The sequence below is a fragment of the Chamaea fasciata genome, unplaced genomic scaffold, assembly GCF_029207755.1.
Source record: "Chamaea fasciata isolate MVZ Bird 193981 ecotype frontalis unplaced genomic scaffold, bChaFas1.0.hap1 SCAF_1, whole genome shotgun sequence".
NCBI lineage: Eukaryota > Metazoa > Chordata > Aves > Passeriformes > Sylviidae > Chamaea > Chamaea fasciata.
In genome coordinates this window covers 82544361-82571388 of record NW_027094086.1, presented here as the reverse complement: position 1 = coordinate 82571388, position 27028 = coordinate 82544361, and the positions used below count along the sequence as shown (strand labels likewise).

General features: G+C 43.0%; 1 protein-coding gene across 2 annotated transcripts in view; it reads left to right on the top strand.

Annotated features, from left to right (window-relative positions):
• Positions 1-26760, top strand: part of RNF152 (ring finger protein 152) — a 43014-nt gene extending 16254 nt beyond the window's left edge. For both annotated transcript variants that reach the window (XM_066186639.1, XM_066186645.1), the window contains exon 2: positions 22835-26760. In XM_066186639.1, the coding sequence (XP_066042736.1) occupies positions 23029-23640 (612 nt within the window). In that variant the 5' untranslated portion in view covers positions 22835-23028 and the 3' untranslated portion in view covers positions 23641-26760. The remainder of the gene's footprint in view (positions 1-22834) is intronic.
• The last annotated feature ends 268 nt before the right edge of the window (positions 26761-27028 follow it).

The window sequence follows — 27028 nt, the reverse complement described above, 5'->3', positions numbered from 1 at the left end:
TATGTTAGAACTAATCTGCACACAAACCAAAGTAGTTTGGAGAAATACAGGAGTCCGTGTAGTGAAGACTGGCTACTTGTTGGAGGTCACTGGATTGTGTCTTGTCTTAAAAACAGAAGAGGGAAAAAAAATGGAGGTGAGATGGAGGGGTTACATGATTGTTATAGTTAGAATCTGGTCCACTTTGAGTAATGCAACCTGTTGTTGATGTTAGAGAATTGCTCAGGGCTCTGTTTCAACTGGTCTCCAAAATGACTCAGTGTAAGAGCGGAGGTCATGTGGGTTTTTTTATAAAGACCTATTGGACTAATTAGGCTATGCTATGTGGCTTAGTATTAGTTAAGCATGCCCAGAGTTACTGGTAAGAGTTCAACCTTTAATTTTCTGCTGGAAGCAACTTCCCTTCAAAATCCAGAGACGTACAGCACTTATGATTAGAGATTGTAACATACAAACCCCAAAGCATTGTAGAAATTATGGGAGAAGGAAAGAAGCTGTAGAAACTGGATGGGGAGTTTAATTGTATGACAAGGGATCCACTGAAAAAGCAGATGGCTTAACATTCAGTTTTGCAGGGGGAAGATAGATTGTATGAGTGTTTAGTAACTACTTTGACTGAGTCTTTTAATGTGCATATAATATATATATATAAAAAATCGTGGCTGCTGTGATTATGTATAATGGCTTATTATGTAGCTGTTAGAACAAGGCAACAGAGAAATAAGACTTCCAGACACATTTCTTTTACTCATTACAAACATTCAGTTCCTCTCTCTCTGCCTCTGGACATGCCAAATGTTGCTTGCACATTATCTGTGTTCTCCCTTGCTTCCTGCTCGCTCTCTGTCCCTACCCTCCTCCTGCCCCTGCCCTGGCCTCCAGCTCCCATAGGGAATCTGGTGTCTTTTCTCCTGCTGCCTTCTCCATCCTCTTCACACACTTCCTAAACTTCAGTAATACAGAGGTCAATCAGGCAGATTTTTAGTTCCCCCTTAATTTCTGTAGCATATGTAAGTTCAAAAGATCTAAAAAAAAAATTAATAACAGTCTTTGTCCAGTGTTTGTTTCCAGATACTGGAAATGATTGCTGAAAACCTTAGATTATTTCTACACGGAAACTATCTTAGAATAAACTTGGCAAAATTTTACGTGGCTGAAAACATTGTCTCTTGACCCATAATTCCAGAGGGGTAATTTTATTGAGGTTCAGGCTCGGGTTTTGTATTGTAGTAAGTCTTTGTCTGCTAAGGAGGAGTCTTCATCTATTACATACTGTTTACTGTCCAGAGGCAAATTTCAAGTCTGGAAGTGTGAGGCCATGTGCCACTGGGAGGGTTCTCTCAAAATAGGGTCTTTGTATTGCCAGACCAGAGGGCGTATGATCAGATGGGCCAGAATGTGCAGTGGGGTGTTTTTAGTGGTTTTCATCAATTGCAGGAAGACAAGGAAGACAGGGGACTACCTGGCTGTTCACAAGGCCTGCTGAGCAAATGCACTGAACCAGTAAAAACATATTGAAGCAGTGCTGTCTTTTGCGCCTGTGGTATCCATGGATGAGTGTTGGGTTGCATCAAGACCATCTTTGCTTTCGTGTGACACGTTGGCCTTGGGCTGGCAAAGGTTACAGGGTGGCACTGGGTGCCTGTCTGTCCCAGCAAAATGCTCAGTGTGGTGTGCTTCCTCCAGCACAAGATTGGCTTGCTTTTCTGGTTGGATTTTGATCTGGAAGAAGTAACTCCTGCCACTATGGGGTGGGTACAGCGTGGATGTTGTACACAGCATGTCACTACTAGGCCTGCCCAGTTTAGCCGTGGCCAGTGCTGAGTCCAGAGGAGTTCTTTTCAGCTGTGCTTGGTGTTGGCACAGCGTAAGCTAAATTTAAGCTGCCTGAATACCAGCTTAGCTAACTTCTTGTTCTTTGCTCCTATTTGATCTTCCCAGCACAGACAAACATCACTTCATTTCTCTTCTTCAAAGGCTGTTACTCGCTGCTTTTTTAATTTCTTCTCCCCTCCCAGTGGCACCTCCAGTAATGTTTCATTGCCATGTAAAGGGAGGAAAGCACTTTGTCAGCAGCCTACTTCAGGCAGAGAAATACATAACTTTGAGAAGCATATCTACAGAACAGCAATTACTCAGATCATCAATATTTATATAGCAGATAATAGACATCATGGACAAGATGAATATTGTCACAAGAGGAATAGCTGCTTGGGGGGAGGGAATGCAAAATATAATTGCTAGATTTTTTTAAATTGGATAATTATTTAACTTGCAAGTGATTGGTGAAATAGCTTAGAGTCTGAATTAACTGTTGAGTGGGAATTCATCTGCTTGCCCCCCTCTTGTCTACCCTCAGTTCACGCAGTGAAAGCTGCCTGGTAGATTGTCCCTTGCTTGTGGCTTCAGCTGGAGGCAGTAATGGTGCCACTCTCTGAATGACGTATCATATAAAATAATAAAAAAGTAATCAAGCAGCTTGTTTTGAAAATTAATTTTTTGTTATGTCTGCTGTGGATGGACACTTGTGGTTGAGATGGAGACACAGTCACAAATGCTTTGATTTTAAAAGCTGAACCCCAGTGTTCAGGGAGAAGTGGCCATGCTAGGGCAGGTTTTTTTACCAGAGCTTTGCAGCATCCTGCTTGCCAGCTGATGTGCTGCTGGCTGCCTTGGTGCTGCCTGATTGGATGGGCAGCCCAGTGAGTTCCTGTCTGGCCTCCTGGCCGGAGGGACAGCCTGGGTCATGGCTTCCTGTTTGCACAGGAGATGCAGCTCCTGAATTCTGCAAAGAGAATGCCTCCCCCCACCCACCCTTTTTTAACCTTTCTATGGCAGTGTGATTGTTTGTAGGGCTTTCATTCACTGGCAAGAAAATCTGCTAGCTTGTCCTGTTTTTGAGATGTATTAAATCAAAAACTAACTGCATGTGGGCTGTTTGCTACAGATAATTTATTTGCTGGCTTTTTTTCTTCTGCTTGTGAAATGCCCCTGAATAGCTCCAATTTTTCTTTATACTGACTAACCCTTCACGTGTGGCTTCAGATGTGTATCTGAAACCCTGCACCCTCCTGACTTCTTTCAGCTGAGGGGGAACAGTGGATGGGAAGGTACAGTACTTGATGTTCGGTGTTTAGCTGAGTTAGGTTGGCTGTCATTTGTAGCATTAATCACATGGTTTTCAAAACATTAAAGCAATCTGGGAACATTTGCAACAGAGTTGATCCACAAAAGATTTAAAGTACTGCAGTATCAAACCTCTGGGCTCTGTGCTCTATGGGATGCATATAACAAGGCTTCTTGTGCAATGCTCAGAGAAAAGCTGGAATGGGATTTGCAAAAGCTGGCATCCTAAATCAGGAGGTGCGTGAACTGGCTACAAGAGAGGAACAGGATAAGGACTTCTAAGTATCTCTCTTCGTGTTACACAAAAATCAGCTGAACTGCTCCTTTGTACTCCTTCCTGGAGTTAGGTACCTTCCGTTGAGTTGGAAGCAGTGGAGAAGTTAGGTCTTGCTCTCTCTGAGTTAGGTCTGATATTCAGACCAAGGGAAGCTAAGGCTTGAGTTCCCACCTTTGTCTAGCAGCTTTTGATCCTGGATCTTTTTGTCTTCATAGGTAAACCCATTAGACTGCCTGGATTCTAGCTCTTTTCCAAATTAATTTTTAATATAAAATAATTAAACATTCATTGGAGCAGGGACAGGAACTTCCTTCCCCTCACACTCACTTTTCCTTTCTGACCTGGATATTGAATTATGCACTTCAAAGCGGAATGGGGTTAAGGAGGAGGCATTGGTGAAGCTCTCCTGAACTACTGAAATTCTTGGAACTTTAATCTGGGAGAAGGAAAAAGAATATTGTAACTTAGATTCACCCTTAGTGAAGAAAAGTTTCCCTCTGTTACGAGCATACCCGGGTTCTTGTGTGAGTTCACCGAGTCTGCTACTGACGTGTGGCTTGGGGAAGTCCTGAGCCTATTGCAGGCAGCTCAGTTTGAACTGAAGGTTTGTTTGAAGCTAAATTTAGGCCAGCTTACATCTTGCTATTGCAGGTAAAGCTGATATCTCCAATAATGTCAGTATTAATAGTTTAGATGCTCATTCCAGTGCATAACTGTAATAATAGAGGTGGTTTTTGCAGATCACAGACCCAGTATTGGAACTATGTGTGTTTCAACTTTTTCTAAAGTAGTACCCCCTAAGCTTTTAATGATGGTGGTGTAATCTTTGCTGGGAGTTTAAACTTGCAGTCAACAGGCTCACTTTCTTAGTTACTTTCCCCAGATCCCTTTGAGGCAGCCACTGTTGAAAGACTCTGTTGAAAGACTGTCTGCAAAAGGGTTGATTTAAACATTATCTTCTGAGGTTCTGCCTTGAGCAAAGTAGGCACTAGATACCCCTTGGAGAGACTACTGCGGTTCTCAAGCCAGCCCTGTGGCAGATGCACGCTTGACACATTCATTGCTCCTCCAGGTGCATTGCAGTTTGGAATAGCTTTTTTTCAGAGTAAGGAGAAGAACAAGGGGCCATTGAAAAGAGCAGTTATCAGCACTACTGATATGCTGGATTATTGGATTGTGTTGAAATGGTGAATTTTTTCATCAGGCTAGATTGTTTGTACCTAATTCTCTGAATAGTTGGTTTTTGTTTGTTTTTTTTTTTTTTTTCCATTGTGGTAACCTGAACAGAGATCCTTGGGATGATGAAAACGATTGCTTTCCCCTCATGTTTAATGAGCTACTTGCTGTGTTTTGGATGTCTTGTCCCATTGCTGAGCCCTCACATATTTATATCCTAATTTGAGGATGAGGTGTTTGTAGCATGAGGAAATGGTGTGTTTGCAGCATCCAGAAGCCATGAGCCCCTCTTAATTCCATTCCACTTCAGTGTCAAGCACTGGGGCACCACCATGAAGACTGTACATCAAGGCCTTTCTGTCAGGCTGTAGCAAACTAGCCAAAGCCTTGAGGGGTTTTGGTGAGTTAAGTGTGTAAAGATCCAGTCCTGTGTAGTGATTTTCTTTTAAGGCAAAAATGGGAAGAACTGCATGGCGAAGGCTGGGGTCAGGGATATATTTCTACAAAGCTTCAAGAATGTTCTTAGAAAAATCCCTCCTCCTTAGCTTCTGAGCAGTACAAGGGTGAAGCTGTTGGCCTCTTCAATTGGTTTTAACCTGGTTTGAGGGTTTGCCCTGCCTTGCCTTCTGGAAGAGTTTTTCTGTGTCCTGATTTTGTCAAAGTTAATTGGTTTATTTTATGGAGGGACGCTATATGCCCCCCCCCGTCTCTTTTTACTAAAAAATAGAACTGAAGGGTTAGATTTAGGAATGCTAGCACCGTATCCCATGGGAGCTGTAATTAGTGTACTTTATTTCCCATTCTTCCCTTGAGGTTTGGCTTTAAGGCTGACTTCCATCTCCTCTTTTAAAGTTTAGCTGCCACTGTGGTTATGGGAGATGCAGTCTAGCTGGGAAGCCCAGTCCCTGTTGGAGGTTGGGAACAAGGGTCATCCTGTATGCAAGTAACTTGAGCTGGAGTACGCAGCATTTCACAGTTCTGAAAGTGGATTGCCAAATTTCCAATATTTAGTAGAAAGGCACCATTTCCCTTAGTACAGGTGGCCTAGCTGTTCATTTAAAATAATTCATAAGGTGTTAATTTGAAAATTCGTAAATTTTCATGAAAACTCACTTTTCTCTATTTTTAATTCATCATCTTGGCTTAATTTGCAAGCACAAAATACCAGTTTTGGGGGCTCATCCCACACTAGGTGAAGTGTGATACTAGGATACTGAAGTTGGTTTTAAGTTCAAAGTGTAGCAAGTAGGGAATGAGATGTGATTTGCCTGAGGAGACCCCTTGTTTGGCATAAATATTTCTGACATACGGAATGGAACTAGACTGGGAACAGGAATGAACTGCTCTTCAGACTTCAGATTTTACTTTCTGAAGTAGATAAGATTACCTTCTTAAAATAGAAATCAGCAGAAATACTGGAATTTTGTTAACTGAACAGACTGATAGGCTGTGGAGTAGGAGATGTGTCAGTACGAAGTTTAAGAATGTGTAGAAGAGAGAAGCTGGTCAGCAATAGCAAATTAGTTAGAATTCAGTGAAGTTGAATTACTCACAAATTTGCTTTCAATAAGCAGTGAGCTATTTTTATGAGGACTGTTTACAACTGCTACTTTTATGGTTGGCTAATTAGCAACCCCCTTCGGAAAGAAAAATGACCCTCTTGAAAGTCTTCAAGCAGACAGAAACTTGGATTTTTTAATCATCTCCATTTCAGTGTCTTCTGCCTTTCAGCTTACAATCTCATGCAAGCTGCCACTCTCCCTGTTTGTGTGACTTCTACAGAAAACACAAGTAATAGTAGTTGAAAGGGAATTTTAAAATAGATCATGAAATCTAGGGCATGTCAGGATGATTTTGAGGTGGTCTTAAAAAAATCCAGTGCTTGTCTTCTTTGAAAGCTTTTGCTGAGTGTTTGAGATTTAGCCTTCTTCCTCTTGATCAAAAGGTTGGGAAGGTCTGCTCCTCTCAGACAGCACATGTCACATCTCTTGGCATTTGGGAATTTGACCAGGATGGCCTCTCCACTGGAAGGATTCCTGGACAAGTCTGGCTCAAATCTGCTCTTGAGAGAAGTTCTGTGAAAGGAACCTGACCCAGCACAGTGGAACTGCTTTGTATGGGATGGTCAGTGGCAGAAAGAAATACCGGCAGAACTAGACCCAGGCTGATTTTCACAGCTTTAAAGAAATTATATGTCCACCTAGAAAGTGTTTGTGATACATTTACTTCAACTCATGTATAGATTTGTAATTATTTTCATGCATAAAATAAATTAATTCAGGCTATTGTACTGGTGCTCCTGAATGTCTTTGCAAAAAGGCAAGCTAAACAAGTGAAAAGCATTTTGGTAAGAAAATGTGCATTTTAAGAGTTTATTTTGCCCGTGTTCAAAAGCAGTTTAGGGAAGAAACTCCCTCACATTGATTTGCCTCTTGGAGTCCTGATGTACTGTGCACATCTCCTCTGATGCAGCTACATCCCTGACACAAGAAGTTGTGAACTGAGCTACTTATCGTAGTGAGGAATTATTTGTAGAAAAGTTAGAATCATGTGGCATACTGGCTTTCCTTCCTTATGTCCTTCTGTTTGGAGTTAGTGTGACCCTCAGATAAGTGGCAGTGTTTGGTGAGGGCCAGTGGAAACGTAATCCCACCACTACAGGAACTTTATGGTTGTAGCTCTTGGAGGAGCTGCAGCAAAAAACCCTTCATATTTTGAGGAACCTGACTCATTTTTTCCAGTGTTACAGGCTTACATTCCTGTGCTGCTGCTTCCTCTGCTGGCTGAAACTCCTTCAATATTGTCCATTGGAGAAACTCGTCTTCTGTGTTAATGGGTGATTATGAAATGAGGACAGAAAAATTAAGGATCATGAACTGGCGATTTTAAGAAGTTATAAAAATCTATGAATTTGCCCTTTAATAACATTATAAGACTGTTGCTTTTTCTAATGAAGAGGGACACAGAGGTCCATAACCTGTACTTGTGCATTTTTAAATCAGGATATAATGCTGAGTTGGAGTTTTTCTGCTCACTCCTTTAAAGGTCTCATTTTCTAGCATTCATGCTGATTTCTTTTGTGTCATTTTAAACAATATCCAATAGCATTTTTCCATCAGCAAAGACCTGGGCATTTCAGTGACCTTTACTGCTTTCTTTGGAGAGGTTATGCAATCAACATACGGGAATGAAAATATTTAATGATTTTTTTTTTTCTTAAAAGAGGTCTTATGCCTTTATTCTTTTGACTGTACAACTCACACCTGTGTCTTGCCACCTGCATTCTTTATTTTGAGGAGCCTGAAAGTCTGCTTGCAAAATCTGAGCTCATTTGCCAAAGTCAAGCTAAAAAAAGAATATAGGTGGATAAAACTATTGTCTTTAAAGCAAGAAGCTTTCATTCTAATGTTCCTCCTTTGGTCCTCCACCTTCATTAAATTTATGATATTTTCTTCAAAATTTCACAGAACTTACAAAGGGGTTGACCCTTTTCATATCTATTGCCTAGTCACTGCCAGAGAATTTTGTGTGCCTTCCTGGACCTACTTACAATGCACTTGCCTGCATTTTGCTGCCTGGCAGCATTAAAGCTCCTGAGAGTCCACACTAAGTGCAGTCTCCTCACTAGAGATGGAGATGTATTGCACCTAATGGCAAGGAGAATACTGAAGCCTCATCACCCCTTAGTTCTTCTTCCCAATCAGGTGGGTGGGATCTTGAGGAGAACATCCATGCATTTGTTCAGGGACATCCGTGGAAACAGGAGATTCAAGTAAGTTCTTGGAGCAACAACTGTGTGACTTGAGAACTTGGAAATACTTCTGGTATTAACCAGGCAGTTGCTGCTCTGTGTATGGGTTGCAGTTATGCTTCATAATTTGTTTTTCCACAGGTGAATATTTTATGGTCCACACCCACAGTGAGATAGCAACTAGGAAGGCACAGTAAGCATGAACAGTTGTCTCGTTCTTCTTTCCATGCCCTCAGCCCATCTTTGTGTATTAAAGAAAACTTACTCTAAAAACATGTTTTGAGCAAACTTGTGTGCAGAGCATATAGTGCATAAACCTTGAGCTGTATTGTGCCTCTTTCAGTGGGTGATACTAGTGAACCATCAAGAAAAAAGGTGTTTATAGCTTGTGAGGAAATGAGTTTGAAATTAGAAATACAAAGGAATTTCCTAAACACAGTGGATGTCATGGCACTGATCACGGGCCCTGTTCTGCAAGAAGGACACATTACTTTGGTTTTATTTGTTGCTCATATCCACAGATATGACCTTAAACTTTTCCAGTTTTGTGTCTACTTATATTTGGGGTCAATTTGGAGGGACGGGGCAGGGAAATGCCAGTGATCCGCTGACCTATACAGGAGAGGAAAGGAAATTACTCTATGACAGATCTTTTCTGCTATTTCCGCATGAGCAGATGGATCCTATGGTACAGGTTTGCCTTTAAGGAGAGTTTAAGCAATAAATAATTTGCTTATTTTAAGAGGGATGGTTATTTTCCATGTTTGTATAGCTTTTAGGTAATTCAGAAAGACTTCTGATAAAGATGTAGGCTTTTTTTTTTTTTAACCCAGTTGTATGACCCTTCAGTACTTTTAAATTCTAAATTTTTCCAGGGTAGAACGATGTAAAAATTGCATCTTTGTCAACTGAAGCAATTCATTACCTCTCTAAATGTTGGCTGCTGTGCTTGATGCCTATAGTTGGACAAAACAACTGTCTTTCAGTTTTTCTTTAAAATTTTATTTTCTAGGGGAATGGCACAATCCTTCTGGGTTTAAGGATACCTCCTTCTGTCTCCCTCAAGTTGCACAATATTTTAAGGGGCCTAGTTACTAACATTGAAGCATTGGGAGTGTTTTCAGCAGGAGCAAAGTAAGTGATCGCTGTTGAGAGTTGGATGGGAGATGCAAAGACCAGGTGGGCCACAGCTCTTTGAGGTGGATTTATTTTTCTGGCTGCTGAGACATCTAGATAGAGGCTTTACCGACAGCCAGTGTTTGATTGGAAGAAGTGCTGGTGTGACTGACTTTGCTGTGGGAGGAGTGCAAGTGTTAGGGCCAGGCAGAAGGCTCAGAGCAGGGTGGGTGTCTTCACCCTGGTGCCTTGGAGAACCATCTGTAGTGACCCTTCCTAGCTATGCAGGTGAGTGCTGTAGCTGTTTGGTGTGTGTAGGGCACAGCTAAACAGAAACACAAAGGAACCGGTCTCCTATTTGCTGGAGTCTGTTTTTTCTTGGTGGTCTGTCTTAAAGCAGTAAAAGTCAGCACTGCTTCAGCTCTGTCCTGTGTTGGGAGTGTAGGAGAGAGGTGGGAGGCAGTAAGATGTCATCACTTCTGCATGCACAAGGTGGGAAAGGCGCTCTGCCTGCCCTGTGGGAGTTCTCCCTTTGGTCAGGGAGTGAGGAGTGAGCCCAGTGCTTTGGGTGTGCTGGTGCCGCTTACTCGCTTCTAGAAAGGTCTGCACAAGGTGCATTTCAGCGTGCTGGTGTATCCCATCCAGCACCAAGGTAAAAGCTGGGACTGGCAGCACTTTTCCCTGCTGTTTGTTTGGGGAAGGGAAGGTGGAGACAATCATCCTAAACCAGACCTCCTGAACAGTGCTAGAGGGGTAGTGGGACAGCCAAGCAGAACTGGCTTCCTTGGTCCCGAGAGCCCTGGTGCTTAATGGTTTATATTCTGGAGTGCCACCTGCTGGCACTTCTCTCTTTCACTCTTTTCTGGAGGCAGCTGCTCCAGAAGATGAGAACACAGAGCAAAGAAGCATGAATGTTAATAATAGGAATAAGAGTACTAATTATTTGTATTGATCTTCACATTGTTTTTTTAATCATCATGGCACTTGAAGATCCTGTTTATTGGCAAAGAACGCACTCTGGCAGGTGTTCTGCAAACTTGGCATGAAAGAAACTGGCAGAGGCTTCATGGCTTAAAAAATAGAGAGCACAGTGTGAAGGAGTGGTTTAAAAAATAGAAAATTATTTTTCCGATTCATGCTGTTATTTGGCAAAATATGAAGCATTTTTTAAAAATTATGGCTTGCTTTAGTGAAATGTTTGGATCGTTTCTGTGGTTGGCAAAAAAAAAAAAGCCCAAAGCAGCACCATTCCATTGAAAGACACCTGACAGTGAAGGCACTTAGGCAAAAGGTAAGAAAACACTCATTCAACTCTAAAAAGTAAAATTTATGTCAGTAAAGTAATTCTGAAACCCTCTTGGCTGTAAAGCAAGAGATACTGTAGTTTGTATCAGAAAGCAGATCTGGGTCCAGAGCCGAATTTGTTTTCATCCTAGCCAAGAACTTGTTTTGGCAGTATAAAAGAGGCAGTTTTTGATTCTGTTTCTTGACATTGATTTCCCATCTGTGGGTCAAAGCCTAAATGAGTGTTAAGTCAGTGTGGTTGGTGACTCTGGCACCAGTTTGGTTGTGTGCATTGGCATTGCCAATGTTCAGTGTGCCACTGTAAGACACAGATACGGTGCTATAACAGAAATGAGGTAAAGAACTCAGCTGAGTGGAATATGGTCAGATCTTGCAGATATGCATAAAGCTGTGTGTGTTCACACCATGTCTTAGATAACCACATCCAGTGCAACACACTCTAGACTTTTTGCCTTTTCCCTTCCTTAGTGAGCTGTCCCTAAGGCAACTCTTTGGTTCCTAATTGCTGGGCTGTGAGATGTTGCATGGAATAGAATCACAGAATTGTTTAGGTTGGACGAAGCCTTTAAGATCATTGAGTCCCACCATTTACTCAGCATTGCCATGTTCACTGCTAAACCATGTCCCCAGGTGCCAGATTTCCACATCTTTTAAATACCTCCAGACACAGTGACTCCACCACTTCCCTGGGCGGCTTGTTTCAATGCTTTACAATCGTTCTCGTGAATAAATTTTTTCTAACATCTAATCTAAACCTCTCCTAGTGCAACTTGAGGCCATTTCCTCTTGTTCTGTCGCTACCTCGGAGAAGAGCCCATCCCCCACCTCACCACAACCTCCTATCAGGCAATTTTAGAGAGTGATAAGGTCTCCCCAGAGCTCCAGGCTAAACACCCCCAGCTCCCTCAGATGCTTCTCATCAGACTTGTGCTCCTGCTCCACTACTGTTCCCTGGAGATGCTTCAGCACCTCATGTTCCTCTTGTAGTGAGGGGATCAGAACTGGACACTGAATTCAAGGTGAAATACATGTTGGAAATAGATGGTAAGGCATCTCTGATGTAAGGCCTCAAAAGTAATTAATGATCTGGGGATTTAGAGAACATTGGGGTGAGTGTGACTTTTTTTTTTTTTTAAAGAAATCTGTGAACCACCTGCCTTTTTGCTGGAAGATCCTTCAGATCCTTTGCAAGAAACACGTGTAAAAACCAGGAATCCTATTGACCACATAGTCCTCTTCAGCTTTTCATCACATCGTGAAAGGTTACTTGCATGTTCAAAATGCCCCATATTGTGATTTTTTTTTTTTTGAGCCAACAACCAGAAAAGCTGAATAACAATTGCTGAAAACACACTTCTGTTAAACTACAGCTGATAGTTTCAGCATATCTCATTTGCCTTTGTTAGACTAGGAAAGCAAAAAACGTTATGGTGTATCATTAGACTTAAGCATTCCACATTCAGTGGTAGAGCAGCGTGAGAGACACTTCTGGCTCACCCAGTGGCTGACCATATCAGAAGAAAAATTATTCCTGAGTCAGTACAAAAAGCTTTGCCCTTTACATTACCTTTTTATAAATTTCTTCTGAAAGAAAACAGTCAAATTGAAATGGAAGTTGAAATGAGCTGACATGTTAATGGAAATTTCCATTTTTGCTGAAGGAGAAAGTATTTGCATAATTTGATCTGAAACTGCCAATGAATTTGTTCACTTCAAAACTTCATTTCTTTAGTTATCTCTACCTCATGCGGAAATCATGAGACTGGCCTGCAAATCAGAGAGTGAAGTTTAGGGGTCCTACTTAACAGGGATCTGAAGTTCATGTTTTCAGGCTCTTCTTCAGATAAGCAGGACTAGCAGCCTTCTTTTTACAGAATATTGACTTGATTGTCCTACTCACTGTGGCCATAGACTATCAGGATTGTGATGATGGGTTGAGCATTGGCAGCATTATGCTAGCTTCCTTGTGTAAGTTTGTTCTGCTGTTACATTGCAAGGACTGCAGAACCAAACACAAAATTAAGAGGTGTGAAGCAGTTTGCTGCACTTAGATTGTTTTGCTCTGATGTGGTGAAACACAGTCCTTTCTGAGCGTTTTCACTTCTTCATACAGCAAAAATGGTGTAAACTGTTAGTTTAAGTGCTGCTGAGTGGAGGGTATTTTCACACCAGGATGTTTAAAAAGCAGATTTTGACTGGCAAAAGTATGGTGGGCAATGTCTGCCCTTAACTTTCAAACTCACTGTAAGGAATGAAATTCAGCGTAACAAAGCTTGGCAGGTCTGATAAACTTTGTGCAGCTACAGGAGTGGCTCATGGAAGTGAGTGCCATCTCTGTGAAGGAAAGCAGCAGTAGGTTTTACATAATGTGGGCAGGAATACTTCATCTTCCCATGCCTGAGCGTTTGAGCAGCCAATTGCCAGCCCCCACTGCAGTGTGTCTGCCACAGCAGAAGGGGTAGCAGCTCTGAGCTCAGTGTCCCAGAGCTGGAATTTCTCAACCCACCAGAGAGGGTTGTGGTAGCGCTAACATGAGTTATGATCATTGCCCTTGAGAGCACTGCTTCGCTTAGCTGCAAGACGACTTCTGAAAACAGTGCTGGTTCATATGACGGAGAGATTGGGTGCAAATCCCCTCACTCTGTTCTAGGCTTCATTCTAGTAGTCCATCCTTGGGAGTCTCGTTTCTGTCATGGGCATGCTGATGCCCACATCCATGGGTGTGGAGAGAGCCGGGAGGCTGTCCTGGTGTTAGTTCATTGTTTCATAACTAATCTGCAGTTCCACCTGGTGGTACCGGGGCTTTGATGATGTGGAGCTGGTTGGGATAGCTGATGTGTAGCGATAGTTGATGTGTAACCAGTTTGTTTAGTTGCAGCTATTTTGGGAGGGTTGCCATTGTATTTCTTCAGATCACACCTTTTCAGCGTGGTGGAGGGGAAGCAAAGGTGTCAGCACTTGGAAATAACCTCGATCTGCCTGTGGCTTCTGGCACTGGGTTCTGTACTGGTGGTGTTGATGGATCATGTGTTAAATATGTAAATGTGCAACCGATCTCAAGAGCAAGTGTCATCCCATTAACTTTCCTGGCTAATGTCAGGTCATGTGCTTCGTGCTTCGTAACTTGTCTGAACTGGAGCTTGTGGAGTATATAGTCACAGGTAGAAACATGTAGTTTGTAAAAGTATTGGAAGTAATTTATCCAGTGTAGCCTGCTACATCTCTTCAGAGGATTTTACTGGTTTAAAGACAGAGAGATTAATCATGAAATAGGAAATAATCAATATTATGCAGTTCAGGCTTGATCTACCTCTGCTTGTGATCCATATTTGCAGTGTGAGTTGGACTCTTCCCAAAATCCAGGAAGCAGGGTAGTATTAATATTACTAGTTGACAGAATGTTACAGGGTGAATGATTAGTTTCCAATAAGAAAGGAGCTTTTGGATCAGTTCCAGTTCCCTTTGGGGTAATCTGCAAACATAAATGACCAGTGCTGTGACCTGGAGTAGCTGTAGTGCTTATCAGAGGCTAAAACTTCATGGAGATCATGATTTGTCTGCATTACAAAATGACAGAGCCATTGACCTTGAGGAGGCTTATTAGTTGGCTGTCTTCCCCTCTCTTGTGAAGATAAACTCCTGGAAGTGGTGGTTTGGCGTTGGCACAGCTGTTATGCGTTCTCTGTTGATAAATAGGGGGCTTTACTCCATTGTGCTGCTCACCTAGAGGATTGCAGGAGAAAGGTAAAAAGATGAACAAAGCTCCCTGTGCCCTTCTAATCTCTTTCAGACCTTATTCTACCAATTATGGTGTATGAAAGAAGAGAATTTCCTTACTTACTCTTGTGGGGCTTTTAACAAAATATTTCCCAATTTCTTAATTCCATCTATTTCAATGTAAAAGGATGTATTACTTTGACTCCCCTAGGTCTGTTGTGCTTTACCCCTCAATTTTTCTGAAGCAGTAAAAAGGAAACAACCCCTTCCTGCATTTGAAGAAAACAAACCCCGGGCCTTAAGAGCAGCTCTGTGGAGGTGGGTCACATAGTCACATCCTCAGGGAAGTTGTGCTGGATGAGTGCAGAGAGCAGAAACCATGTTAAGCAGGTGGGGGGGTCGGGGGGGTGTGTATGAGGTGGGGGCCCAGAGCAGTCACAGAAATGAAAACTGTCATTTGAAGGGCTTTTACTTCCTGGGGTAAGTGTGAAATCGAGTACACAGTTTTTGCATTGTTTATGCGGTGTATGAACATGTGAGCATTGATTCATTTTTTCACTGTTTGGGCCCATAGACAGGTAGATTTTATCCTAGTTTTATCAAAATCCACTCAATGACCTTGGAAAGCTGTAGCACTCTCCTGTAATTATAGATTAGTGTCTTAATAGACTCAGTCACCCACTGACCTGTATCAGTGAGAAAAGTCTGCATTTGAGCTTTATTTAAAAAAAAATTTTTGATGATGTATTTTGTAAGTCTAATAACAGATCCTCAGGAGAGGGAGGGAAGAATCTTTTAATTAAGTTTCTATTTAGGTGTCAGGCAAATTCTATTAATGGCAGATGAAGCATAAAGCTCCAGTGGGAGAGAGAGTAAAATTTATAATTTAAGTGATCGGGTGCTTCATGCCTCTCTCAGCAGTTTGAATGCCACAGTATTATGTCATATTGCCATAAGTGAAAATCCCGTAGAAAGAGGATACTACTTGCATTTGAAAGCTGTTACTAAGTGTGAGTTTAGCATCAGTAGCTCCTCCTGTATTTTGTGGGATTTTGGCCTCAGTGACTTAACTTGTGACCTCACTTTAAGTTAGGGAAGCAGTTTCTAACTCTGTCTTTGCCAGCTACCTAACCACTTGCCCCTTATATCCTGGTCATAAATAGCTACTGGTGCTGCTTTTATTCAGGATTGAGAGGTAGAATTCTTTTCGTACTGCACCTTCCACTGCCATTCTTCACAGTGTTGGTTTGAATGGCAAATGGATCTCTCACTTGGTAGTGGAAAAACCTGGCTTTTCATTCCTCTCATCCTGGGGTTTAGAAGTGAGTCAGGCATAATTAAGAGCAGCCAACAAAACTGAGGAAGTGCTAATGGTCTTGCAAGCATTGTGCTCAGAGTGGGCTGTAGAAATGAGCATCATCCCCTGGGATGTTTTGAATACTGGAGATTCTGTTTATTTGCAAAATACAAGGAGCCTTTCTATATCCTGTGCTGGAAAAATTTCAGATGTCATATGTCTTAGGACCACAGTCAGGTCTTTCACCCTGCTAGTGCATCCCTCATGGAGAGAAGGGAAACTTAGAACAGTAGGAATGGTGAGAAGTACCATCACACTCCTTTTAGCAGGGCAGAGCTGCACCTGGGGCTGCTCTGCCAGGATGGAGAGGGACTGTGAGACTTAGAGAACCATAGCTCTGGGACAGCTTGATAATTGACCTTGACAAAAACCTGCAGACACACCAGAGTTGGGCTGGTGAGGAGCAGCCTGGCCTCTCGGATCACCTGCACAGAGTGCTGCTGGGACGCTGCTGAGGGGTAAGAAAGCTGTCCACTCTCTGTATCTGCCTGTCTGAAATGGGCATATTTCTGTGGCATATTTTAATTTCAGATAACGTTTTTCACTTGTAAAGTGCCTCATGTGAAACTGTCTGATGAGCATATCATACAGAACGGCTGTACTGTTCTGCCTCAGCACCATGAAATGTTTGCTGACCTGGCACGTTGCAGGTGATTACTAGTGTTTGCTGTTGGAACAAAGTGCAGCTTTTCCTGGTCATATTTGACCAAAATAAGGTCTTTGGAGGCAGGGAATGTGGATGTGTCAAAGTTTGCAGATAAAAAGAGGGAGCAGCGCAGCTGGTGATGTGAGATGGAACACGGAGCAGCATGTGAGTCTCTCTCTGTTTTCTCTAAACACCACGGGCTAGTGTTTTCACCTCATCTGTTTTTGCTCCAAGCCCGTAAATGTCTGCGTCTCATTACATTCTTGTAGGTGACCTTTCTTCCTCTGTCTCCTCTTCCTAGGGCTGGCTGGTGACAATTTCTTAGGTAAATGCTGTGGAATGATACCTTGCAACTAGGCTTCTTTTTTGTGGTCCTCCACTGATTTCTCAGCTGCCTGAGAGGCAGGACAAACTGGTGTTCTGTGTGATGTGTACCGTCGGGATCATCCACCGCAGGTTCTGTTGCCATCAGCATGGATCCCCTGGTGGTGGTTCATAGGATTACAGACTCATATATCACAGTTTCATTCAGCTTTTTTTTTTTTGTGGCTTTATGCACCCAGGACTGTACATACCAAGATGCTCATCTTGGCAAGGGCTGGACTAAAGCTTAAGGAGCAGTGACAGCTTGCACTGGCTAAGGCTTTGGGTAAATTAAAATACTTTCCTTCTGCAATATTTTTGTGCAATTGTGAATAATGAAATGGAAAGGATGATGGGTGTAGGCTGCCTAGCTTACAGGAAGGCTCCTGGAAAACAGGTAATTCTGGAGAGAAGAATGGAGTTACTTTGTTGTTTTATTGTTAGCTTTATGTCCCTCAAAATGCATATAGTCTCTCAGTTGCAGTCTGTATGGTGGATGAACTGTGCCTGTGGAAATACCTAGCTTCTGGGGCACGGGCTCTTGTGTTTTTCATAATCTGTGAAAAAGCTGATACGTTTAATGAAAGCTCCCCAAATCCCAGGCATCCCGTGGGGATGCTGTCAGCTGAAAGAGGTGGAGAAAAATGTGTAGGTTTCTGAGCTTTGTTTCAGAAAAGAATCTGTCACCTCTGCCCTGTGGCTCGTGAAGTGAAAAGTAGAGTTGTGATGAAATTGTGCTGAAACTTTGAGGCAATCTGGGTGGTGCTTGCATGACCTTGGGCCAACTGCTTTGTCTCTCAGCGCTTCTCTTCTTAGATGATGAAAGAATATAATGATGATAATACTTGTCTCTTAACAAGGGTGTTCTGATGAATAAATTAATTGTTCGTTGTGCTGTTCTCAGTTACTATGGTAATTAGTGCTACAGAACAGCCTAAAAATAAATAAGATCATTTAGTGAAGGATATTCAGGGGAAATCAGGTAGTACATCCTGGGAATTTGCAGTAACCCATGTGTTTTGTCCAAATGTGAATTTGTAAAAAATGTTCACCGATGCTGAATTTTTGTAGCAGAAATGCTTCCAATTATCTTTTTGGAAGTGATGCTAGCGCACATTTCCTTCCATATCCATGGGCACATGATTCTTGGAATTAGTTCTCCTGTTGAGAACAGCACTCCCTCCTCACCCCATCTCCTTTACAGCCTAAGGGCACCTGAAACAATTCTTTCTTCTTCATAAATCATACATAGTCAGTAATGCTGCCAAAGAATTGTTAATGTGTTTGGGGAGTTTACATAATGAACCTTCCTCGGTAAAGGTGAAGTATTGTCGATGCACTGCCTTGCTGAAATTCTGTTATAACCTTGGTGTATGGCAAGTACACCGCCTAAATCCATGTATAAGTCTGTGCAAAGTTTTTAAAGGCTTTCTCTCAGTGATCAGTTAACTACATCAGCATGCCTCAGAGCCAGCCTTTTAAAATGTTATATGATGTTTAATCATCTGTGAATTGTATTGGATTCCACAGGCATCACTGAGGTATATTTTTGGGGTTTTCAAGTTAATATAATTTTGGCCCCTAGGAAGTTAGGAAGTATGTCTTAAGGTAGTTCTGAGTCCTTCAGTGAATGTGTCACCCCTTCAAGGCTGTGGTTTCCATTGCTTTATATCAGGGGCTGTATCCTTACATAGGAAAAATATCGTGTTGCTGGGCAAGGATTTGCTATTAATTACTGTGTTCTCTGACTTCACGTACAGCTCTGGGCTTGGATGTTTAGTGTCTTCCTTTGCACTTGATTCCCAAAATAGCTCTCTTTTCTGACCTGGCCAGTTGAGGACCAGTTTGTAGTTAGCATTTGTGCAGAGCTAACTTGTGCTTTCTTCCCACTGTCACAGCTACAGCAGCCTTCATCTGTTCACCTCCTGCTCACCTCCCCACATTGTGTTGGGAAGGTGTCAATCGAAAGAGCAACAAATGCCCCTTCTGCTTCTTCGGGAGTAGGAAGGTGATACCTTGGCATTCCTGGCCTCCTGCTCACCCAAACAAAGAGAACTTGGGTCATTGCTGTGGTCTCTGGTGTACTGGCAGATCAGATAGCATGACTGACAAACAGCTGAAATACTTGCTTTATTCTTTAGAGCCTTACTGCTCTTGAGTCATATAATTTGAGAAGCTCACAGCTTGTGCAGAGGTGAGGGCAGCCCAAATCTGTAAGGTGCACCTTTGTGCCATGTTCTCAGCCACCTGGCTGCTGCAGGAGTCATCAGCTTTGCGGGTTTCTCCCTGGGTCTCTGTAACTGCTTGTGAATTCCTCTCCTTGCCAGCCAGCAGCAACCTTGTGGATATTGGGCAGATGTACAGAAAGGGAAAGAGTGCAGGACAGGCAGAGAGGCTTCTTTTCATGGCCTGTCTCTTCTTGCTTCCTTTGCTCCTGCTGCACCTTTCTGACACATGAGTTTTTGAGCTTGTGGATTTTTATTTCCAGTTAGTTATTATTTGTGTTACAAGTTAGGTTTCAGCCCTGAAGAACTTCCAGTTGCTGTCAGATTTGTGGCAGGCAGTCACTAGTAGCTGCAGTTGCTTCTGTGTGTGTGGTTTCTCTGTCATAGTCCCTGTTCCACATGTGTGCTCCTATTCATACATACACATGTGCTATTGCTTTTGCAGACCTGTGGGTATCCCTGACAGTGTTTTCTGCTTTTTCTCCCCTCTGTTTTCTTCTGTCAACAGTCCCCTCGCCCACCTTGGGTTTCACTGTGTGATGAGAGCAAGTGGCACAACAATGGTTTTTGGCTGATACTTGACGTCAGCCATGCCCTCATGTGCAGTCCTGGCTGCCTCTCCATCTTTGTGCCTGAAGCACAGAGAAGAGTCCAGTCTAAGTATGCTTTGAATGAGCTGTTCACCTTCAGGTGGTGTGAGGGTGCATTGAGCACAAACTAAAGAGCTTGGCCTCCTGTCCAAGAGGAAACCTGCTTCTCTTGGCATAGTTATTAAAGTGAAGAGGTGGAAGAGTACTGAGAGCACCCATGGATTTTTCCTTCTTAGCTACATAGTGCAAATTTTTTTCAAATAGATTCTTAGTTCTTCTAGGTGATGGCTTGACTTTCTTTTATCCTGAAACTGACCTGTGTCAAGAGTGCAAGAGGGTTGTATGGTTGGAAATAAAGTTGCACCTGTGAAGCTGCACGTCCAACCTTTGAACAAGGCAATGTCAGCAAAGGCCAAGGGGTTAGAGGGCTGTGGCTACTCTTTAACTTGTCTTTGGTTTTGTTCTGAAGGAATCATACTAACCTCTCTGCTTACTCATCATTACTGCTGATCCACACCTCTGGTAATTATTTGAGACGTTTTGGGAAAGTATGAGCAGTTTATGTCATGTAGGTGGTAAGCCCAATCTTGACCTTGCAGAGGTATTGATTTACATCTGCAGAAGGAGTACCTCCACTCTGTCCATGGCTAGAGTAGTCACAGGACAAGGGGAAATGGTTTTAAAGTGAGAATAGGTTTAGGTTAGATATTAGGAAAAAAAATCTTTACTATGGAGGTGGTGAGGCACTGAACAGGTTGCTCAGAGTAGTTGCAGATGCCCCATCTGTGGAAGTGTTCAAGACCAGGCTGAATGGAGCTCTGACAACCTGGTCTAACAGAAGGTGTCCTTGCCCACAGCAGGGGTGTTGAAACCAGATGATCTTTGAGGCTCTTCTATGATTTTGTGATCACCCTTAATTTCTGAATTTTAGACATTGGGAAATTTCGTGTAATAATATTGCAGTATTGTTGTACTGAGGTTTTTTTGATAGATTGGCAGATAAAGCAGATAAGAGTTGTGTCTTGTAATGTCTGAACTCAACTTTGACTTGGATGATCTGTAACTGCAGATTTTGTGGGGATACTTCCATGCAAAATGCAAATCTGCTAGGTTGCTTGTGACTGATAACTGGATCTGGTGGCTTCAGTGATTCTTTTCTGAGCTTCTGTAACTAATTTCTATTCTAGTCATTGCCTCTTAATATTTTTTTTCCAGCCAGAAATTGCCCAGCATCATGGATATCTCTTTGATTTTTCTCTCTCAGCTGCATGCTAGTCTATTATCACGTCAGCTCCTTTCTTGATAGTCTTCCTTTGTGTGTGCCTGTACCATAGGGATATGGAGATAGTAACGGATAAGGAAGATAAAACCTCTCCTCATTTTCTTCCACTTTCCTCGGTGTGGCCTGCACACAGGCAGCAGATGTGTAGCCCCTTCTGCAGCAGCTCACGGAGTATCTGTTGATGCCTTTGTGTGGCATGGTACTGGTGTGGAGCAGGTGTCCCATGGGCTTCATGATGTTGGGGGTCTCTCTCGGAAGTGGCCTCTGTGCCACATTAAGATAAAGCATCCCAAAAGTGCTAGTGGACAGTGTGTGCCAATTCCCCCTGCAGCCACTGTGTGTTTCAGGAGCTCCTGCCTTCTTAACTGCAACCCCCGCTCCCTCCCGAGTCAGGATTATCACTGTGTGTTTGTTGAAGCATCTTGTGAGCCAAAATCCACTGCTGTTACAAAATCAGCAAGCAGGGCCAGTTCTGCCAATGTCAGTGATACCAGGCATCAGCAACTGAAGAGATGACGTGAATTTTGTTTTCCCTATTCAAATACTGGTAGCTGCCAGAAGCAGGGTACAGGACTGTGAGGTCCAGGGCGCTGTTCTGGCTTGCTAACCCCATGCCTATGCCTGCCTTCTCTTCTTAAACTACAGTATTTGTTTTACTGAAATCACCCATTGATTTGTATGTTGCAACCTAGTTGCTCTAATCTAGAGAGTAGAGCAAGAAATCATTGTATAGAAAGAAAGAAGTCTTCTGAAAGCTGTGATCCTTGGGTGTTAACTCTTGTTTGGCAATAACATTGCAATAAGAGAAGATCAAAGGTCACCCTGCAAATATTTTGGGTTTTTTTTATTCTCTGGAACCAAATTCAGGCTGATACTTCTTCAAACACAGAAAGAAAGTAAGTGTAAAATGTTATAAAACTGTCACCCCTTCATATTTATTGGGTTGGAGTGACCAAAATCAAAGATAAACTATGCACTGTGCAGGTAAACACAGATGCCTTTTTTTTTTTTTGCAAAGATGTAAGTAATAAATGGGAAAACGGGAATTATAAAGGAAATCCCTTTGTAAGGGTTTAGAACAAGATTAGTAACAATTTGCTTTTAATTTGATGTATTATCTTTCTTTCTGTTTTTTTTTTCTGTTTTATTTTGTTCTTTGTGGTGTTCGGTGGTCCTGGGTCTAAACTGAGCCTTTTGTCTTGGGTGAGGTTTTCATTAGTGAGAAGGTTTATGTTTCAGAGGGTCGTGTTCAACAAGCTGCCTCTGTAACTGGGCAAACAGTTCATTTGACTGAAAATGATGCCATTCCTTTTCATTATGTGCAAATGTAGGTGTTGCAGTATAGTCTCTTGGTTGCTCATTTGTGCACAGGCACAAGTTCAGGAGCCTGTGGAAATGCTTCCATTTAAACATACTTTTTCTTTCCCCGACATTTTATGCAGACTTAGCTGTTGGTCCAAATAGCTAAAAATCCTCAGGGATTTAAAGGATTAAATGAGAACAATTGTTTTGGTGTAGGAAGGGCTGAAAAGTCCTGAAAATATGACAGGATATTGTTGCTGTGGGACCTGGCTAGTGAACTATACAGCCACCTCTGTTATGGGCAGAAATAAAACTGTGAGTGGTGGACTGATATGGGAGTTTGATTCCTGGGAAAATTGGGGGGGGTGGGGGTGGGAAGAAAGGAAACCTAGTGATAGCGCTGATGACTGACCTGAAGGTTTGCCACTGGGCTGTTTGGTGAAGATAGTGGGAAGGTGCTTTCTAGCGAAGGGTAACAAATTTGTTTCTCCCACCAGATAACAAAGTCTGTGCTAGTTTTCATTCTCCCTTGGCTGGACTCTTCTGTTCCCACTGGCTCCTGTGAGTAACCTGTTCTTTCATGTTTTTTTGTTTGTCTCAGGTACTGAAAGTTTCAGGCTGGAGGTTTTCCTGTGCTCCCCGTAGCTGCTGCCCAGTGCTGCCCTGAAGAAAAGCAGTGTTGGGAGGGCGGGTGCTGCCCTGAGGAGAAGTGGTGGGAAGGCTGCTACCCCTTGCCTACAGGGTGTCAGGGAGGGCTCATCACAAGGCCTGCTGTGCTTCCCTGTGCCGGCCGCCATGGAGACCTTATCCCAGGACTCTCTGCTGGAGTGCCAGATTTGCTTCAACTACTACAGCCCCCGCCGGCGGCCCAAGCTGCTGGACTGCAAGCACACCTGCTGCTCCGTGTGCCTGCAGCAGATGAGGACCAGCCAGAAGGACCTGCGCTGCCCCTGGTGCCGTGGGATCACCAAGCTGCCTCCGGGGTATTCTGTGTCACAGCTGCCCGATGACCCCGAGGTGATCGCCGTCATCGCGATCCCCCACACCTCAGAGCACACCCCCGTCTTCATCAAACTCCCCAGCAATGGGTGCTACATGCTGCCCTTGCCTCTCTCCAAGGAGCGGGCGCTGCTGCCGGGAGACATTGGCTGCCGTCTCCTGCCCGGCAGCCAGCAGAAGTCCCTGACGGTGGTGACGATCCCCGCAGAGCAGCAGCCGCTGCAGGGCGGCCTTCCCGCCGAGGCAGGAGCGGAGGAGCCGGACCGGAGAGGTGCTGTGAAAAGCTCCACGTGGTCCGGGGTGTGCACTGTGATCCTGGTGGCCTGCGTCCTGGTCTTCCTCCTGGGCATCGTCCTCCACAACATGTCGTGCATTTCCAAGCGCTTCACGGTGATCTCCTGCGGCTGAGGTGGCAGGGGCTGTGCTCCCCCGGGGGTCGGGTTGGGTCGGTGGTGGTGGTATTGAGTGAGACAATTCCGTGCAGCTTTCCCCAGTGACTGCAGGACGCTGTGCACCGGGGCAGTGGTCTCCAGAGGGGTGGCCTCAGGCCTCTCGGCAGCCTGCAGAGAAAATCACATCCCACGTCTGGCGGCAGTGGCACTGAGGAGGACTGCATGTGTCACCGCAACCATTTATCAAAGGGACTGCAACTTCACGGTGATCTTTTTTTATTGTGTTACGAGATTAAAGACCTCCACGTAGCTGGTTATACTGTGAAGTATACAGTATGGGCTCTTCTTTAAACACAGTGTATTAAAATCAAAACTGCTCCACGTAGAATTCAACGAGAACTGGTGCACAACTGTACGAGGTGTTCAATACCAGTCCACACATGCGTTATTTTTTAATGGGGGGGAGGGAGACTTGTAAAATGGAGAAATCATTTAGCTGGTAAGGCATTTTATGTTTTAAATGAAGCATTAATTAAACCAAGTTAGGGAGTTGTATGATAGTTTTTTAAAGGAAATATTTTACAAGCAATCATTTCCTTCCTTGGTATCTGGTTTTTGCCTTTGTTTTTCCCCTTTTCTTTCAACTACAGGGAAGTGGTACTTCCAGCATCTTCTATTTGAAGGAGCTTTGAAGAAGGGACTCAGAGTGGGCTAAAAAGAATACCTGAAAGTGCAGTCAAAACAGTTCTGCCTAATCAGCTTTTTGGGAAGGATGGCTTTGCATGGTAAACATTGGACATGGTGTTTTACCTCGAGTCTGGCTGCAGACTTCCTGATGACCTGGCCTTCGTAGCTGTTAGTGAAGAAACGGGTCATGAAAAGTCCTAGTACTCCTGCAAGGATATGATAACATATTGCTCTTAATTTTCTTTTTCTGCAGGTTAGGTTTACTTAATTGGTTTTGAAGAATTTAGACCTATTTTGCCTCCCTCTTTCCTAGGAGTTGCAACTGTGCACTAATGGGTGGTGTGACAGAGGTGTTGCTCTAAGAAAGCTTCACCATTGAAACTGAGACCAAGGACTCTTGTATGCAGTCATCTAGTAAGAGGCAGTGACATATCTTGGAGAAGAATCCAGGCCAGCCTAATGTCTTAATGGGTGGGCCACCCCTCCTAAACTGCTGTGGCTGTCCTGGTGTTAGAATGTCTGGGTGAGCGTAACAGACCCTCTTCCCATGTTTCAGTCTTACTAATGTAGATGATTTTATAAGGACAGATTTGAAAAACAAACACAGGAAGTGTCTCCCTTGACCTGTGACTGTCATGAAACCCCAGTCATTTGCAGTTCACTTCTTGGGAAGAGCCAAATTCCTGAATGTTCACTGCGGTAGCACCTTGCTCTAAGCAGTCCCACTAGCTTTGGTAGTACTGCTCATAAGTAAAATAGAGCCTAGTGTGAATTTAGGTATTTGGCTAGTCTGATTGCTAAAACTTAGGTGAGATTTAGGGTTTGGATCAAGGGGCACATGGCAGACCTTTAATAAGACAGAAAAACCTGTTGATTTGCACTGCTTCTTTTTGTGTGTACAAGGCATAACATCCCTGAAATGTGTCCTCTTGTTGTCTACCTACTGCTCTTTCTAATTCTTGGAGATTGCTGAATGCCATATTATAACATGGTTTTGACTATGCAGTGCCCAAGTTGACTTCGTAGTCATCCTTGGTTTTCTGGTTTTGTCACAAAATCCAGTTGCTGGTTCATGATAAACATTCTCAGCTCACGCTTCTGTCAGGAACATGCCTCTGACTTCATGCTGGATTTCTTTCTTTCCGTGTTTCTAAACCACCATTTTCTTCCTTGATTCCCATTAACAGAAGAGTAGAATATAGAGTCCTTAACTGTGATGATGTGTGTGTGGTCACATGTGAAGAGGAACCATTGTGCTGATTTTTATCTACTGTCATATATATGCATAGCACAGGAGAAAAAAAAAAAGTCTGCAGACAACACAATGCCTTTTTTGTGCAAGGCCCATGTGCAGTATGCCTTGAACCTGGCTTGCAAATATTGTAATTACATGGAGACCTCTCTGCAGCATGTTTCATTTGGTTGCAGTAGGAAACACCAGGTATTCCCAAATGTGTCTTGTGAACGTGCTTGTCTCTTGTTGCCAGTAGCTAGCCAGATTTCTACTGACATCCATGCTACGCTGCTTATTGTGTAAAGGAAAGCCAGTTCACAAAAAATCCTGCCTTTTATAAGACTTTTGAGGAACTGACCAGACACAGGACTTGACCCTCTACTGCCTTATCCTGTAGCAATTGCTGGGTGTACCAGCAGCTTGTGGCATAGGAACAGTGCTGGTGCATTTTGCACCAGCTTCTGCATTTGTTTATCTGAGTTACCTGTGAATGCACAAAACCACGAGGCAGTCAAGGAGCAGGTCCTGGCGACACAGTGGTGGTATTGTTACCTCCTTCCAGCCATACCTGCCCGACTGAAGCTCTTGAGGCCAAGGATTCTCTGGCATTGCAAAGAAAGGCCCTCTTCATCTCCATATGGAGAGTGCAGAATGAAAGAGGATTCAGAAATTAGGTTAAAATACCACACTGCATAACACATTATACAACAGGCAGACCTGGAGTTTATCCGGAATTAATGATGTAAGTGTTATATTAGCAGAATACCATCCTGTACTACGTAACACAGTACGTTGTTTTGTTAATATGAATTTCCTGTACTTTTGTGCCTGCTGAAATGCATGTTTGACCTAATTTCTGATCCAGACATTTGCCTGCTCACAGCCTTGTGTAAGAGCAATAAGTAAAACCTCAAGATTTTTGCCTGCGTGTACGCGCATGGTGTCTATGTTCATTCTTTTTTATAAATAAGAGTTCTGGAAAAGTTTTTGTTCTGGCTTTGGACTGTGACTAGAATTTTAAATTTGCAGCTCTCAAATATGTTAGATCACCTAGCTTTTTTGCTGACTTGTGTAGAAATGAACTAAATAGTTTGTTGTAATGTACAGTGTTAAAATGTTTCTCAAGTATGTCAATAGTCATACTACTTTAAAAATGCAGTGCAGTCTGTCCCATTCCTTGGTTCAGTACCTGGCATTAAAAAGTGATACTGCTAATTTTTTTTTATTATTATTATTTTAAAAAAACAGCCTTGTCTTTGTAATTTTTCCTTTGTGGAGGAACACATTTGGACTTGTGCCAAAATCATCAGGTTCCAGGTTAGCTTTTGTTCTCTGGTGTCCAGTAAGAAGTCACTGCCCAGTTCCACCAAAAAGAAAGACAGAAGCTTACTGTGACCCAGTCCTGTTTAAGAAACCAAAACTTACGCTAAAATGTGTGGGTAATTATTCAAGCACCTGCATTTTTAGAGCACATTACTCTGTA